The sequence below is a fragment of the Schistocerca piceifrons genome, chromosome X (genome assembly GCF_021461385.2).
Source record: "Schistocerca piceifrons isolate TAMUIC-IGC-003096 chromosome X, iqSchPice1.1, whole genome shotgun sequence".
Classification (NCBI taxonomy): Eukaryota; Metazoa; Arthropoda; class Insecta; order Orthoptera; family Acrididae; genus Schistocerca; species Schistocerca piceifrons.
In genome coordinates this window covers 308,290,456-308,307,931 of record NC_060149.1, presented here as the reverse complement: position 1 = coordinate 308,307,931, position 17,476 = coordinate 308,290,456, and the positions used below count along the sequence as shown (strand labels likewise).

Genomic DNA, 17,476 nt, shown 5'->3' with positions numbered 1-17,476 from the left:
TTGTGTGAGTCATCGTTACGTGGATCAAGTGCTATACGTTGACGCGCGCTGGAGAGAAATTGTGCTCCGCATCGAGACCAATGCAGGATCAGCGTTCTGTACCTCTCACTGTATTCGAAAAGTAGCGCTGCCTGTTCGGCTGTTGTCGGTAGCTGTCGGCTGGCGTCGGTGAGCTAGGTTCCGGGCTGGACGCCGCCGTGAGCTGGCTGCAGCGACGAGCGGCCAGTCTGCGATAATGAGTGCCCTCGCGCCATGCTGAAGGCGGCTGCGAGGCGCAAGCCGGGCCCGCAGGAGGGCATAGACCACCTGTTCCTCCTGCCAGAGAGGGCGCTCGCCATGGACAGCGGCCGTCTGCAACAGGACTTGGCGGGGCTCGACTTCAGCGTGCGCGTGCTGCACTCGGCGCCCCAGGGTAACGTCTGGCTCTGTGAGTGTGCGCCAACATTCTCTCTGTTGACTAACACGCGATAACGAACCTTCGTGCGTCGTCTGCTCCTTTGTGCAATTTATCGTCGCGGCTCTCCGGGTGACGGTTTCATTACTGCTTGTAAGATTTATTGCGTATACATATGTACGTAATTGTTACACATAATTACGCGCTTTTCACGTATCGATAACGGTAAAAAAACCAACAAAGTTTAAATTTGCATTATAGACGAAGCCATTTCCATAAAGCAGAAGGATGACGTTTATTGCTTCTTCGATTATTAGTTGTACATTTAGGAGTTTTTGTTTTCCTAAGCTGTGAAAACGTCTCGGGATTTCTCTTTTGCCCACGTGACTGTACACAGTTAGTACAGTTATATTTCTCATTTAAAATCTACTTATTTTACAAGGATGTAAATGCTTACATAGCAGTTACGAACGCTAAAGCGCTTCTTGTATTCCCAGCTACGAATGACAAACTTAGCAGACTGGCAAATGCGCATATGACCGTATTAGCGGTAATTTAACTTCCTTTTTAGCTCAGATGCGTAGTGCGTGACACTGAAAGTGCTAACTGTCGCCGAGATGCACAGTAGTGTTCGCAATACTAACAGCAGTCGTGTTTCACAGAACGAACAAGTAACCTTGGCAAATATCATTCCATAAAAATTGTGCAGTTAGAGGTAGTATAATAATTGACTTTTTCTATGCGCGTGCGCGAAAGAAATGAAACCAGTAAATCCAGTCTTTGCCAACACCTCTAACATAGAAACAAGATTCATATAATAATTTAAGATTGTTTGCGTGAACTGAACATGACTGTGTTGACCAAATGTCGTTATCTTCTGTCAACTGCACGGGAAAATATGGAGTTTCGAGCGATGATTGGCATCAGTCAAAATAAAGAAAAGAGAATATTAATATCTTATCTGTTTGGCAAAAAGTATTATACATGTCAACTTTCATAGCACACGAGTTTAAGTATGTCATGCGTGATATGTATTTGGAAAGGTGTGAGTGTATGGTTGCTGTACCTTAGCTTTCGACAGGGATGCCGGATGCTTGGGAGTATTTTGCGATAGTGCACTAGTAATAGAAGCAATAAAAGGAACCGCATAAAATCAGATTCTGGATTCCTACCACGATAAACGTCTAGTCATCTTGCTGAGGTGTTTATTTATTTATTTTTTCTTTTTCGACGAAAAATTCGGGAGCAATGGGAAAAAGAACAGATCTAGAGGAACTGTTTAAAACTTAACAAGCCAGTGGTATGATAAGACAACATCAAACATCTCAAATATCTATGCAGAGGTTTTTCGTGCAGGCAAACGAACTGTCCTGAGAAGTTAAGAAAAGAGAACAAAGATGAAAAGAGAAACATAGTTACGCTTAAATAGAAGCGGCAGCGTACTAATCGACTGATGGTTGGGTTCTTCGAGGTTTCCACAGCTTAATATTTGCTTTTAAAAAGCGGGACTATGCGTAATTTTATTCGAGTTATCCATTGAGCGACAACTAACATTGTATTCAATAATAATAATAATAATAATAACACTGACGTTATGTTGCACAGTGAAATCAGAAAATTCTTCAATAGTTTGCCTCAACGATCGTATCTCTCTCTCTTTATCCATTGATATTTGCGATATTGTAGTGTTGACACCGATCAAGTATCCCTATGTCAATGATTTACCATCCCAGATATGTACCAGGGAATTTAAGCTACGTCCTTCTAACCTGCCAACAGCAAATGATTCATTTATTAGCGCCTTTCCAGACTCGTACCCTTTTTCCCCATACGTTTTCTCACTTTGAAAAATGCGTATTTGAAGATAGACAAGGGGAAAGATTACAAAATCTTATTCTCTGTGGAGTTAATTGTGCAAACGTATCAGTGAAAGTTTTTTTCTTTCAGAGCTGCATATTATACACAATCGGTGTGAGCAGCAGTAGTCCAACGGTTTTACCAGAAACAAGTGTAATAGAATAGGATTACACTGTGCTTGAAACATTTTATGTTTTTCAGAAAGAACAGCGTTCAATCCATGGTTGAACGGTGTAATACCTGTATCGAAATGCTTTCGTCAGTGGGTCACCGACCGAATCCGTATTGCATCCTTATGCAGCTTAGCTTGTGCTCTAACAGAGAGAGAAACAACTAGAGGCAGGAACCTTTGCATGAATACGAGACTTTTCAAATTTAATTTGCATCAGTAGGCGATGCTAAAGCTATTCACTATTGCAGACTCTTTATTTGTTAGTAAAACACACACACACACACACACACACACACACACACACACACACACACAGCATTCATAGTTCCGTTCCCTCTTTTTTGTTACGCTGTCGCTAGATGAAATTTGGAGATTACAATAAGCACATCATACTCCGGTAGTGAGTATAAAAAAATTGTCTGTTTTTAGTAACTAAATATTTCGTGTTAATAGTTTGGTGTAGTTGAGATATGGATATAAAGCTTTGTATAGCCTCGACGAACTGGCTGCCAAGAGCTTTTGTAACTGTCATGTTCTCATGGTTCATTATTCCAGAAAACTGCGTACAGAAAGCAAGGTTATTGGTGCTGTGTGTCAGCTGCCCGCCAGCAGGGTTCTCGGACCGGGGCGTTGTAGTGACATTATTGCGCGGTGAGTCGTCGCCGCTTAACGGGAACCACAGACCGGCTTTGTCCGTAGCGCCTGGCGGACGCTGGGAGACTTTTGTTTGCATTTTTACTATCATTTACTGCTTACGTTGATACTGTAGTAACCTACAACAAAGGGAGGAAGATTTAACGCCCCGTTGACGACGAGGTAACTCGGGATCCAGTTCAAACTCGGATTGGAGAAATATATGGGAGTAACTTCGCTGTGTTCTTTCTAAAGGAACGTTCTAGGTTCTTGCCTTAAATAATGTGGGGAAGCCTAAATCTGGATGACCGGAGGGAAATTTAATCTGCCGTCCTCCCGAATCCTTACCACTGCGCCACCGCTCTCGGTAGCCCAAAACAGTTTCGGTATGCATGTCGTCCTTTGAATAATGGAAACCTAAACAGCGTGATGCGATAAAGGCACATTTTTGGTGGTGGAGATTGAAAAACAGTTTCTAAATAATCTTTTTAGGATAGTTGTCACTGCGCTTATACGCCAGTGATGATCTCAGATTGGGGAAAGAACAAAGGTACAAGCCTATAATGAGTATCCAGAGTTCGAAGCTATAACGAGTTTCCGTAGATATACTGTAAATGGTTTTAGACTGGTATAATTTTATAGTTGCAAATGAGTTCAATTGGTGTATCTAAATGACTCTTTTAGATTTAGAGACGTGTAAATTATATTCTGGTCTAGCTAAACACTGAGCTGACGCTAATTTGGAAAAGTAATCACTGCACTCGTATTTTCACTTCATGAAGCCATCCAATAACGTCAATAATCGGGGCTACCTGCTGGCAGTATTGCAGACTTACTTTGCAGTCTCCCGCCAAGTCTTTGTTCCGCTAAATCTCCTTATTCGGCTATTCCCTGATGTTTCCAGTGAGAGGAATCGTCCTTGACTGCTGCTTCTAAAGTGAAAACGAAGACCAGAAGTACATAACTGCTCACAGCGGAAGGGGGAGAACCTCCAACTTTTTAATGACAGGGCTTCAGTTTGAGGGAATAAATGGTGAGTCGGCTGGCCTACAGGACAGTGAAGATACTCATCCGAATGCAATGAAGTCTGGTGCGGGAACGCTGGTCACCGGCCTTGGCTAGCTCCGCCCCCTGCAGGCTGGTTTGCAGGCAACTTTTCGCCGGTACCTCCTTCACGCGGCACTGCCTGTCAAGATTTCTCCTCCTGCTGGCGTGTGACGGCGCACAGTTGCACAACAGGAAATTGTCACAGCATCCGTCTGCTGTTCTGTAACGGCGTCTCGATATGCATTTTGACTGCTCGAATACTTTTCGATGTGGTTAGAGGACTTTTTTCGTATATTGGATACCGATCTCTCTCTGTATAAATTTTAGCTTCTCTTTTGCAATAGTTTTCCTTACTGGTGCAAAAATAGGGGAAATCTTTGTTGGACGGGAAAGGAAGCAAACTGTTTAGCGAAGGGCACATTAACCTAACACTAGCTACACAAGGAACAGTTAGCGCTTGTTCTCCAGGTCGCAAGAGATAACTTCTTTGTACTAGCAAATAACGTTGTCACTATACGGCTTACTGCTATCGTTAAGCGAAGTGATTACGCTCTGAGTCGGTGCTTTATTCTCAGAAGGTGTAGTTTCTGTGGGTATGAGAAACAAAGCCGAGTTTTCACCATACTGTCCTTTGTGTGTGTTTGGTAAAGAACCTGCTTTCACAGTTGTTCCTTATCAGAAATGTCACGCAGTATTCTTATGTGTCTTGCTGCAGCCGTTGTTTCACAATACTCACAGTGCTGTAGCTGGAGATGGAATGTGGCAGTGTAAAAATCTATACGTGACCCTCACCAGGGAACCAGGATACCGGGAAGTCACATTTGTATTTTACTACGTTTTCCGATGGTTCCTGAAATGAGAATCAGTTTCGTGAAAACTTGAAGTATCTAGCTTTGAAACTGAAGTTCAAAAATGGTTCAAATGGCTCTGAGCACTGTGGGACTTAACTGCTGAGGTCATCGGCCACCTAGAATTTAGAACTACTTAAACCTAACTAACCTAAGGACATCACTCACATCCATGCGCGAGGCAGGATTCGAACCTGCGACCGTAGCGGTCGCGCGGTTTCAGACTGTAGCGCCTAGAACTGCTCGGCCGGCTGAAACTGAAGTGTGTCCTTGTTTTTTAAATAGTAAGACTGATAAACTGATCATCATCATCATCATCATCATCATCATTTAAGACTGATTATGCCTTTCAGCGTTCAGTCTGGAGCATAGCCCCCCTTATAAAATTCCTCCATGATCCCCTATTCAGTGCTAACATTGGTGCCTCTTCTGATGTTAAACCTATTACTTCAAAATCATTCTTAACCGAATCCAGGTACCTTCTCCTTGGTCTGCCCCGACTCCTCCTACCCTCTACTGCTGAACCCATGAGTCTCTTGGGTAACCTTGCTTCTCCCATGCGTGTAACATGACCCCACCATCTAAGCCTGTTCGCCCTGACTGCTACATCTATAGAGTTCATTCCCAGTTTTTCTTTGATTTCCTCATTGTGGACACCCTCCTGCCATTGTTCCCATCTACTAGTACCTGCAATCATCCTAGCTACTTTCATATCCGTAACCTCAACCTTATTGATAAGGTAACCTGAATCCACCCAGCTTTCGCTCCCATGATAAAATCTAATGTAACAATTTCTTGGAAGGTAGACAGGTGAAGGTTCACTATCTCGCTGACGACGATGTCGTTAGAGACGGAGACAGTTGTTTGTATGCATAATCTGATGACTCACAGAACACACGAATGCTGTGATTGTTTCCGCCATGTAGTTGCAGTATGATGTAGTGAAAATTTTAAGATCGATAGTTTTCACTCACACTCATTTTATTCAACGTGCTGTGAAATCACGTTGTGCGACTTGAGTTGTTACTCTTTAAAGAGGCGATCACATGTAGTTCGCGTCTACACACACACACACACACACACACGGAAAGGTTGTATGTTGCGTGAATCCTGATATAGTTAAAAATCACATGTATTGTATGCAAACTTGAGTTAAGTTTCCGGTTGTCGATAAAGGCGTTAGACAGCTAACAGTTTCAACAGTGATGGAGAAAAAATTGCCCCTTCCCCGCCGCCCAATATACCTGTGTTGTACTATACTGTACTGACACACACATAGGAGTGCTTGAAGAAAATTAGAGAAAAAGAGTCATCAAAATGGCTGACTAGGAATTTGAACAAGACTCCTGGCGATTACGGCCTGCAGAATCAACGTATCTGATTAGAGTACCCGTGTACCGCTGCTGTAAGGGGAGTCAGTTACTTGTGCACAATTTTTGTTAGCCAGCGCACGGTGTACCGTGGTCCTTGAGTGCGGCGCTGGCGGCCGGCAACGGATAACGGACCTCGGCCAGCTCCCGTCGCTGCCGCCAGCGGCGCGCATTGTGTCCGCAGTTTCTTCTCCTTCTGCGGGTTCTTTGCGTGCCACTACCAGCCACCTGAATTCCACGCCAGTACAATGTGTCAGGCACCAACCTTTGCTTACACTAGCAGCGCGCAAAGCATCAGTCAAGATTTTTGTTTCTTTCTTTATATTAGTGGCCCCACAGGCTGTAGTCATTTGTGCTGTTATTCTCGTTCCTGCCTCAACAATTTCTTCATTGTAGATCTTTTTTAAAAAATCCTGTCTCTTACTACTCGTGTAATGAAAACATAAAAGGAAAGAAAAAAAGAGTTTAGGAATTCTACGAGACGGCAAATTGATAGTTGTAATTTTTAAACGACATGACACAACCTGACGCCCGGAGAAGGGGTTTGTGAAAATACCAAATGTACTTGAAGCATTGTCAAAGAAACGCAGAAAATTAAATTTCTAGTTAAACCATTTGATCTCGAGTTGTCATAATCTTTAATTTCATTTTGAGCACGCAGGTGTGAAGTTGAATAACGGTGTCTTTAACGTATGCAGTAATTTATAATATATCGTAGGCTTATTTATTTTGTCTGCATGAGCGTACTCGCTAACATTTTTAGTGTTTCGCAGATGGAAATCAGTACCGCTACTGAAGAAAATCTTACTGTCTTAAAGGAGTACCGTCATTTATTTTCGCTGTGGTGGCTAATACACCAGACGTTTAGGAGTCCCAAGGTTCCTAAACCTGATCAACCATCCTTAGACACTTCACACTTTCCCTAAATTATTCGCCACGAATACTAATATGCTTGCTTAAAGAATGCCTTAACTGGTTTCCGCCTCCATCGACGTCCATCTCCTCCATCGACGTCCATCTCCTCCATCGACGTCCATCTGAACTGACACTCCGTCAGTAATGACTTCGGCAGAACGTGAAATTCTTCTTTCCTACAGAACGGCACTGTATTCCAAGATTTAAAATAATAAGAAATTGCTTTACGTAAGACCCTCTGTAAATCCTCCATGTTGTCTAGCATCACCAGTCAAGTACTAAAAGTTACAATTTCGATAGAAACAAAGCAAGCGTCATCTTAAAACTTTCTATTGTAGTGAGTGAGCTGGTTGCATACATATACAATAAAGTTTCTCGTGTCTTATGTTTTGTCCTGTGGCGTGCGTCTCATTCAGTGCTGCCTAAACACGCTGTGACAGCAACTGTAACAAGGAGCCACAAATCGAAGGTAGAAACATCAGTAACTATGAAAGTTTGAGTCAGGCTTGGAGGCGTGCTCAGATAGCCTGATAGTTTAGACGACTGCTCCCGAAGCTCAAGAAATCTCGATTCGAGCCTAGTATGATACAATTTCTCAATTTATACAAAATATTTCTTTCATTCATTGGCTTTGTTTAGTATTTTACTGCAGACTGTTTTCCTGCAACCAACACATTAAATTCACATGTTAATGGGTGCTAGTCAGTATTGTCGACTGTAATGAGCGATTGTCTGTGCTTTCATACTTCACAGGTAAACCGCTTTTGCCCCTCTTTATAACTTGGATTTCTTCTCTGCACACGTGTTCCTAATAATGTGGCTATTCATCCCGTTATTTGTGGTTATTAGATGCTGAATTTTCTTTCTATGCCATTGTGTCCATTTCTTAGGACAGAGTGATAACTGGTAATGTGAGTTTTGTTGATTAGCTTTTTTCTTGTTTTTATTATGTTTTGTCATTAATTTTTCTCAATTTCATTATTTTTGTCGTGGTTCTCTGTTTCTTTCGGTTAAGCGTTGTACGCTGTATTTCCATTACTAGTTGTGTCAGGTTTGCATTAGCTCTAAACCACATAGAAATAAGCAAGTGCCGTAACTGATCTGTTGAACAGCCCTCAGCGTTTCCTACTTTAGCTTTTTTGAAGTATTACATCCCTTCTGCTTTTTATGAGATTCGCGAGTTTTAGAATAAGTCATTACAGCAGTTTTCTGAAGAATGACGAATTGTTAACTCGACCTGTTGTAGCAGGGAAACTTAAGATGGTATTGTTTAAAGCTACTGTTTCCCGTGCCCAAACACGACGGCAAATGTATGTCCCTGCGATTTTTGCGGCTGGGTGAGTTATTGAGTTCATTTTTGGCTTCGACACGGAAGCGATTGTAAAGCGGTCACGTTCGCGTTCCGTTCTCCGGATATCCTGTCGGCCTTTTGGTGACCGAGGCCTGACCTGGGTATCTACATGCCGCATGCCTCTCAACATGTAGTAGTTGTCAGCCGCAATAATACCGAATCGTATGCTGCACATCGTCGCTGCTCTTTCTCCGTAGCAAGGGGTTGTCACGGCATTGGCTTGCATTTATCACAGGAAGCTCTGGAGGACGCTATTCGGATGGGCGTCGCCGAACATTCTTAACACACTGCTGCGCCTGCGCTGTAGCATGTCTGACGGCGATATCCTACTGCGGGCAGGCTAGTTTTCTAACTATATGCAAGTGTTTGTGTTGATTTTTTTTTCAGAAATGCTGTGATTTGTGAACTGAACAATTGATTTTATATATAATTGATCTAAGTGCGCTAAACTCATATTCGCGAGAACTGGGGTTAAAACGCTCGTTTGGTCACGTTTCCTCCGGTGCTTTTGAGTCACTTCAGGCGAATTCTTGGGCGGTTCCTATATAAAGACGGCGGCCAGTTTCCTGCCCCATCCTCGTTAATGCATCATTTGTAATGGACGTCGTCGCCGACGGTACTTTAGACTGTAAGCTTCCTTCTTCGTTTGTACGGCAACAATGATACTGTTGTCCCATACCGTGAATTTATCGGAATAATTAGGTTCATTATATCGTATGCAGCGTTTCCGCGAGGATGAAGTCAGCTCTGCCTTTATGAGTACCTAGCGAGGTGGCGCAGTGGTTAGCACACTGAACTCGCATTCGTGATGACGAAGGTTCAAACCCGCGTCCGACCATCCTGATTTAGGTTTTCCGTTATTGTCCTAAGTTGCCTCAGGCAAATTCCGGGATGGTTCCTTTGAAAGGGCACGGCCGATTTCCTTCCCGATCCTTCCCTAAAGCCATGGGACCGATGACGTGGCTGTTTGGTCCCCTCCCGCAAATCAGCCAGCCAGCCTTGATGAGATGTGGTAGTCCACTTACGATGAGACCACAGTCACATATCATCTGTACAAATTAACGACCTGGCTATTGATAGAAACCTTTTGAGGAGCAATAGAGTGATCGCCGGGATGAAATTCGCATCCTAATCCGCCTAACCGTATATTTTCCGCTTTGGAGAAAGCAATACTTATCTTATATATACCGTGTGTCTCTTCTAAGAGTCGTCAGCCGCAGTTTCTCTGGCGTTAAGGCAGATACTTGAAATTTCATTATTGCCACGTGTAGCTGAATTCAGTCCAAACAAATAGTGCTCATCACGTCTTTCATCTGACGGGAAGCATGGTTTTGTTTCTAGTAACAAAATTATTTTTAAAGTGGAGTTTTACGTGCTCATTCGATAGAGCAGTCTCAAATTAGTCTAATCCGACATTTGTTTTATCCGTATGTATTAACAGGGACAGTAAAACGCGAAGAATAACCAGTACTCCAGCTGCTGTTTAACGGTAGCGGGCAGCGTGGGCCAGGGCCAAAGCGGTGCTGTCGCTGCTGATGTACTGGTTATTCTACGTGTTTTACTGATCCTGTTAATACGTGTACGAATACCACACTAAACTAATCTGGGACCGCCCTACCGAATGGGCACGTAAAATTCCGTTTTAATAAATGTAAAGAGGGACAGACCGACGCTTTCCGACGACACTGGGCGTTGCATGAAAGACGTGATGAGCAGTATTTGTTTGCAAATGTTCAAATAACGTACGGTAATGCAGTCGGTGACGTCGTCGACGATCGCCGATCTTTTGTCCGGAGCACACGCTGCCATCTTCAAGACATAAATGCAGCAAATAAGCGCTATGCAAGGTAAATTGCAAATATGTGCCGAAACCCCAGAGAAAATGCACCTGACGACTCTTAGAAAAGACACCTTGTATTGTATATTCGTGTGGGACTGTACTTGGGTGCGTGATGACTGGGTGTTGTGTGCTGTCCTTAGGTTAGTTAGGTTTAAGTAGCTCTAAGTTCTAGGGGATTGATGACCATAGATGTTAAGTCCCATAGTGCTCAGATCCATTTGAACCATTTTTTTGTACTTGGGTTAATAATTCTCCAGTGACAGACACGAGGGTTGTCCAGAAAGTAAGTTACGATCGGTCGCGAAATAGAAACCACAGTGAAAATCAGAAACGTTTTATTTGCAACAGTTTGGAACACCTTGCACCTACTTTTTTACATAGTCGCCGCTCCAACTTCGAGTGTTGTCGTAGTGTTGTATCAACTTTCCAACATCCTTGTCATCGAAAGCAGCCGTCTGTGCTTTCGGCCAATCATCTGCACTGGTCTGCAGCTCTTTGTCTGTGGAAAAATTTTGTCTTCATAGCCAGCGGGAGCCAATTACGGACTGTGTTGTGAGTGATCAAACACTTCTCATCGGAAAAGCTGCAGGGGCGTCTTCATTGCCCCTGCAGTGTGCGGCCGAGAATTGGCATGAAGAAGGAACTGCTCTACAGTTGTGTTATGTGGGCTGCTTGACACAGGCGAAATCTCTAACCAGGTCATCATACTTGGCGGCAGACGCTATTCCCTACGCATCTGTACGTGCTCACTGTTCACTCAAAACTGAAAAGAGCGATGCGACACGATCGACGGGCGTACTAGAGACACTGTCCAACACATCTGTGCAAAGCTTTACTGGATTTTCCCAGTGGTTTTCATTTCGCGACCGATCGGAACTTACTTTCTGGACATCCCTCGTATTCGTCTCATCTAGGGGAAGGTTTGTGCGTAACTTGGTTTATTGTGATTGATGACTTTCATGAAAATATAGACTTTAATTATTTCACACAGTCGGCTTTGCCACCAGTTTTTCAGCTAGAACGCAAATTTATCGTCATAGTTATGTCCAAAAAGTCTTTGTAAAACAGATTAGGCTCATAGCAGTACACATATGATTAAGATTACAGACTTCTGCATAATCTGCAAACCTGACATCGTCGAGTGAAAAGATACAGTTATCTATACTATTTGTTAAATAGTGTATTTTAATAATCTTGATCACAATAAAAGGTGAAATTACTACTTGCTGAATATCGGTTTCGGGTGACTAACAACAGTACTCAGAGTATGCTTTCTAAATAATCTGTACCTATATGGCCACAGCACCGTCGTTACTAAGTATAACGTTGTGTTACACTTTGGTCTTGTGGGCAACATTGCACGTAGGTACTGATTCATTAGTGAATATGATCTGAGGACGGTTGTTAGTCCACCGAAACCGGTAATTAGCAAATTATAATTTTATTTTTTATTGCGATCAAGACTATTGAAATTTTTAACCTGTTCATGATCTCTTACCCTGAGAATTCAGTATAGTGTGAAGCTCGCAGGAGCTACAATTAGATCATTCAAAGAGACCATGGATATGTTCCCTGGAAATCTCCCTCTACGAGATCTGCATGTGAATCCAGAAAACATTCATTACGATTTCTGGAGAAACATGATAAAAATGCCGACATTCGACAGACGCTATGTCAACCAAGTTTATTATTTATTTAGCGTATGGCAAGTACAAATCACGTATGAAAAATCTAAAAGTACATAACACACAAAACAGTTACAATATCACAAACAAACATCTAGGTTAGAAATATAATCGATTGCACTGTTAGTCGCATCCATGAAGTCCCTTGTTGGCCCAGGGTAGGCCCTCAGAGGGCATTCTACCACGATATAGTGAATTGTCTGCCTGTCAGCGCCGCAGTCGCACTGTGGTGATGGCACTATGCTCCATTTGTACAAGGAGTCCGCACAACGGCCGTGGCTCGTCCTGATCCTGTTAAGGGTAGACCAGATTTTGCGGGGCAAGTCAAAGCCCCGAGGTCTGTTAGATGTCCCCAATAAGGTGTTAACCTGAGGCGGTGTCTTTTCCTCCCATTCTTCTCTCCAGCGGTCCTCAAGAATAAAAGCGTTCTTTACCAGATCTTTGGCACTTGCGAGAGGGGCGTGTCTGGATTTCAATCTATTTTGCTCAATTCCATTACTCAGGGTGTGGATAGGAAGATCTGGGCTATTTTGGATTTTTCGACACTCCCTGACAAGTGCGTGTTCTCTGCGCAAATGTGGCGGCGGGATATGGCTCAATACAGGCAGCCATTGGACAGGAGTTGACCTGATCGCTCCAGAGATAATCCTCATCGTTTGGTTCAAGACAGCATCCACCTTCTTGATGTGAGCACTATTTAACCGTATTGGGGAACAGTACTCTGCTGCAGAATAGACAAGTCCTAGCGCAGAGCTACGCAGAACGGAGGCAGTGGACCCCCAACTAGTGTCACAAAGCTTTTGGACAATGTTGTTTCTAGTTCTGACTTTTTCAGCAGTGTTTACAAGGTGTTGTTTATAGCTCAATGTTCTATCGAGTGTCACGCCCAGATACTTTGGTGTTCTATTATATGGAAGAATGCCGCCATCAAAGCGGATCTTGAGCTCTTTGTTTGCTAATTTGTTATTCAGGTGGAAACAAGTGGCCTCTGTTTTGGATGGGCTGGGTTGGAGCCTCCATTCACGGAAGTATTTTCCTAGAGTGGTCAAATCGCTGGATAGTGTGATCTCAGTCTCCTCCATCACTCGATGTTGTGTGGCCAAGGCCCAGTCGTCCGCATATCCGAACATTTTGGATCTCGTCCTAGGCATATCGGCTATATACATGCTGAAAAGCAGTGGAGCCAGTACTGAACCTTGGGGCAGGCCATTATTAAGTTTCATGAATTTACTTCTGTTGTTACCGATACAACCTGGAATGGTCTATTGCAGAGCATTTCGTTGATAAGGTTAGCCGTTTTTAGACATGGCACGATGCGGAGGAGCTTATAAATCAGGCCCTGTCTCCAGACAGTGTCGAACGCCGCCGTCAGGTCAACAAATACCACTGATGTTTTTTGCTGTCTTTGGAAGCCCGCCTCGATGTAGGTTGTTAGAGCGAGGACCTGATCCGTGCAGCTTCTTTTCGGCCGGAAGCCCGCCTGTTCTACCGGTACAGCCTCCAGAATGACTTCGCTCATTCTGTTGTACATAAGTCTCTCCAGTAATTTATAGATCATGCTGAGTAAGGCGATTGGGCGGTAGCTCTGAGGTTGGTCACTCGGTTTGCCCGGTTTTAATATGGCAACAATTTTAGCCCTTTTGAGTGTGTGCGGAATTTTTCCAGTTTGCAACACGTTAGAGAAGAATCGCGCAAGCCATAATCTTGCAAATTTACCACAGTGGAGCAGAAATTCTGGGTGAATCCCATCAAACCCTGGGGCCTTTCCTGGTTTTATATCGTTCAGGGCCATATTTAACTCTTCGACTGAAAAGGGTTGGGAATAAGATGTATTGTTCTCTGCTGTCGATTTTAGCTCTTTAAGCTCCTTTTTAATTTTTATAGTATGGGCTCGTTCCTTTGGGGCCCTGGACGTCTTGCTGATGTGAACCGCAACTGTAGTTTGCGTTATAGCAAAACTGTTGTCCGTTGCCCTTCAAGGAAAGCCTGCACATTGCTCGCGATATGTTGCCGAAAGTTGCCCTGCTGAAATATGCCAATTTGAATATCCTAAAGGATAACAATATCTCTGGCGCTAAAGCCTTCCTAATGCAGCGGTTGCTGTTCAGATTACGGAACACGTATGCTGCCATTATTGTAGGACAAGTTGGTAGCGCGCTTCGCCCAAAAACACAGAATTTTACTGTTCAGCTTCCCGACGACGCGACTACGTGCGTATGGCAATTTCAGACGTCGTTAGTTTTTGAACAGTGAACTCAAGGACATCCGTACCACCATTCCAGCCGCAGACGGCGGCGAACCATCGACACTCCTATTCACGCTGCAGTTCTCTAGCGTCAAACCAACACTGGAGGAAGTTGTAAGGTCGTCTATGGTCATATGGGCAAAATGGCGACTGTCACGTGCAGTGATTACATTGTGTGGACCAGTACTTACTTGTCACTGCTGGGATCTCTGAGCCACGTGTCACAACATTAGCAACATGTCTTGTACCAGCCGAATTCGCATATTGTGCTCTTTGATGTCGACTCGCCATACAGTCTCTCGCTTTAACATTTACGCATTCACGTTCCATCACTGCCAAACAAGGGGATCATTAGACCAGTTAATTGCGGATTTTGATGAATCTTAGGTATGTTGCAGAGGGACATGTCTTTTGTAACTGCCCCGCGACTTTTCAGGCGACGGCTATTTTTATGCGTACCTCCTATATCAATAACGTTAAATGTGGTACGACCAAGCGAGCGTAGGGCAGGGGCTAAAGTTCAGGGCTACCACGCTGGTGGTACTGGTTCAAATCCTGCCCATATTATATATATATTTGTTTTTCAATTTCATCATACGGAATATCATTAATTTCATGAAGTAATATATGTAAAATTATTCAAAATTAATCATTTTCGCATATGTAATTTCATTAATAAATCAATAAATTAATGTAGCAAACTTTCTTTAGATGTGCATTCCGTTTGTTGCAGAATAGATTACAGAATCGTTCTACTGGCCATTGCGTACATCGTTTGCTGTGCTAGAACTGTATTCCGTTGGTATTTGTTGCAGAAGCAATCGAAACACAAAGTTGTAGAGCACCAAGCACATGTAATGAAATCAGCTGCCTTGCAGACACATGGATTTTTCAGAAGCGAAACAAAAATAACAGTTCAGTAAAATTCAAAGATATTGTTCTTTCTTCGATCAATTTCAGTGCGAACCACTCGTATTTCATCATTTCTCTGAAAGCTGGTGCATTAAATTGATGCAGAACTAAAGAATGTGTTTTTATGGAATCTTCTCTCAGAGATTTCTCTATTAGACTTTAGCAAGACACGAGCATTTTGAATAGTTTCCGTGAAAATTTTACCCCGCCTGTAAAAATATAAACATCGCTGGGTTGGTAAAGTGCGGGAGGAGAGGGGGGGGGGATATTTTTTACGATGCAGGCGCACGCTTATCTTTCATCTTTAAAAATTTGATCATAAGCTGTCTGATCAGTCTGCCCTCCCCAAGAATCAGTAATGTCAAGAAATTTCTCTTGCCTCACGCACGGAAGAATGACAGATTCTAAAACTCTTCATGCAGCAGTTTCGTGAACTTCACGTATTTCATGCAGGTAACAACTACATTTTTTTTTAAATTTAGTAGTTAAGTCGTCAACTCTTTTTTTTTTGAACAATCCAACCAATTTTACCGGATGGTTCTTGCATACATAAGAAAACGTACGGGACTATCTTTGCATACGCAGTTACAATGCTTTGCTGTGAAAGAATGACTAATCGTTTTTAAATCTGTTTTCGCTCTTTATACGGCAGGGGATCTGTTGTCGTCGATGGTTACTGGCAGCTTATTTGGTCGATATTAATTAAATAATCGAGGTCGAAATTAGGGCCGAGTACTTTCGTCTGTGTCTGGAATCATTACGCAGCTGTTAATACTTTGTCCATCGTTCATAACTCTTTGGAGCGGTCGAAATATTTGTAATTTTAAAAACAAACCACAAACGGAATACATATTTGAGGTAGGTATGCTGTAATGATTCGTTTATTGATGAAGTTACTACGGTGAAAATACTATTATTGAATAATTTTGCATGGTATATGCTATCTAATGATATTCTGTACGATGTAATTAAAAAAAAAAAACGAAAAGGTACACAGTCAGGGTTTTAACCCATACCGCCAGTGCGGTAGTTGTTAACCTTAGTCTGTCCCCTATGCTCGCACGGTCGCAACACATGTGGCGTTGCTCGTATGGAATTTACACATAAGACGTCAACATTGATTTTCTCGGAAACTGGAGGCCGTAACATGAAAAGTCACTGGGCAAGTACTCAGGACATGTCCCTCTACAACATGTTTAAGAGTCATCAAAATCCGCTATTAACAGATCTGATGATCCTCATGTGCGTTTGGTATAGTACTAGCCTTTCCGATAACGGACGCTGCTGGTCATAAGTGTACGCCGTATTTTTCCCATCTAATCACTTATCCTCGCACACTATTTCGCATTTGCTCCAAGTGTGGATTTATGTGAGCCATTCGTCTGGGTGTTGCTACTTTCGCAGTCAGTAAAAATGGTTCAAATGGCTCTGAGCACTATGGGACTCAACTGCTGAGGTCATTAGTCCCCTAGAACTTAGAACTAGTGAAACCTAACTAACCTAAGGACATCACAAACATCCATGCCCGAGGCAGGACTCGAACCTGCGACCGTAGCGGTCTTGCGGTTCCAGACTGCAGCGCCTTTAACCGCACGCCCACTTCGGCCGGCCGCAGTCAGTAGTATACCGAAATATGAATGTGTTTTCCGTGTTTTAATTGCCGACTCAGTGACAGCTCCTGGCAAACTAGCTATCAGTGGTCTGACGGTCTGTGTTACCCCCTTCTGCGCCAGTTCTGGGGGAAAGTATGTACCTCTTTGTTTCGCCACCGACTGTACTACGCTCCATTTGAGCGTTTCCATCCTGCCGACTTCCCGTTTCCTCTGTTGAAATTCTCTGTCTCGATGAAAAGCGCTTTGTCAGCCCGTGTTTTCAAATGCAATCTCTCTATTAGCTTCGGCCCATCAGCTGATTTCGTAGACGTTATTAGTGTTGTAGTGTGAGTTTTCTTCACATGTGGAATATTTAGATTTCGCTTACCAGTCGCTTTATGCCAGTGTTCATAGAGACAGTGCCAATTTTTGCAGAAGATTGTTACCAAAAATTATTGTTTTTTTGAGAGCTTTTTTGCATGACATGTGATGTAATTAAAGTGCAGCCACTGGCAGAGGTCCAGTGTGACCTGTAATTATCATGTGGCAGCTAAACTTACTAGATATTTTAATACGTTATTCGGAACAGATTTATGCTGCGAAAAAATTAGTTCC

At 43.1% G+C, this 17,476-nt stretch overlaps 1 protein-coding gene across 1 annotated transcript in view; it reads left to right on the top strand.

Annotated features, from left to right (window-relative positions):
* The first annotated feature begins 226 nt into the window (after positions 1-226).
* The window catches only part of LOC124722327 (titin homolog), a 296,877-nt gene continuing 279,627 nt past the window's right edge, over positions 227-17,476 (top strand). Inside the window, exon 1 of the mRNA XM_047247504.1 lies at positions 227-427. Within this exon, the coding sequence (XP_047103460.1) occupies positions 253-427 (175 nt within the window). The 5' untranslated portion in view covers positions 227-252. The remainder of the gene's footprint in view (positions 428-17,476) is intronic.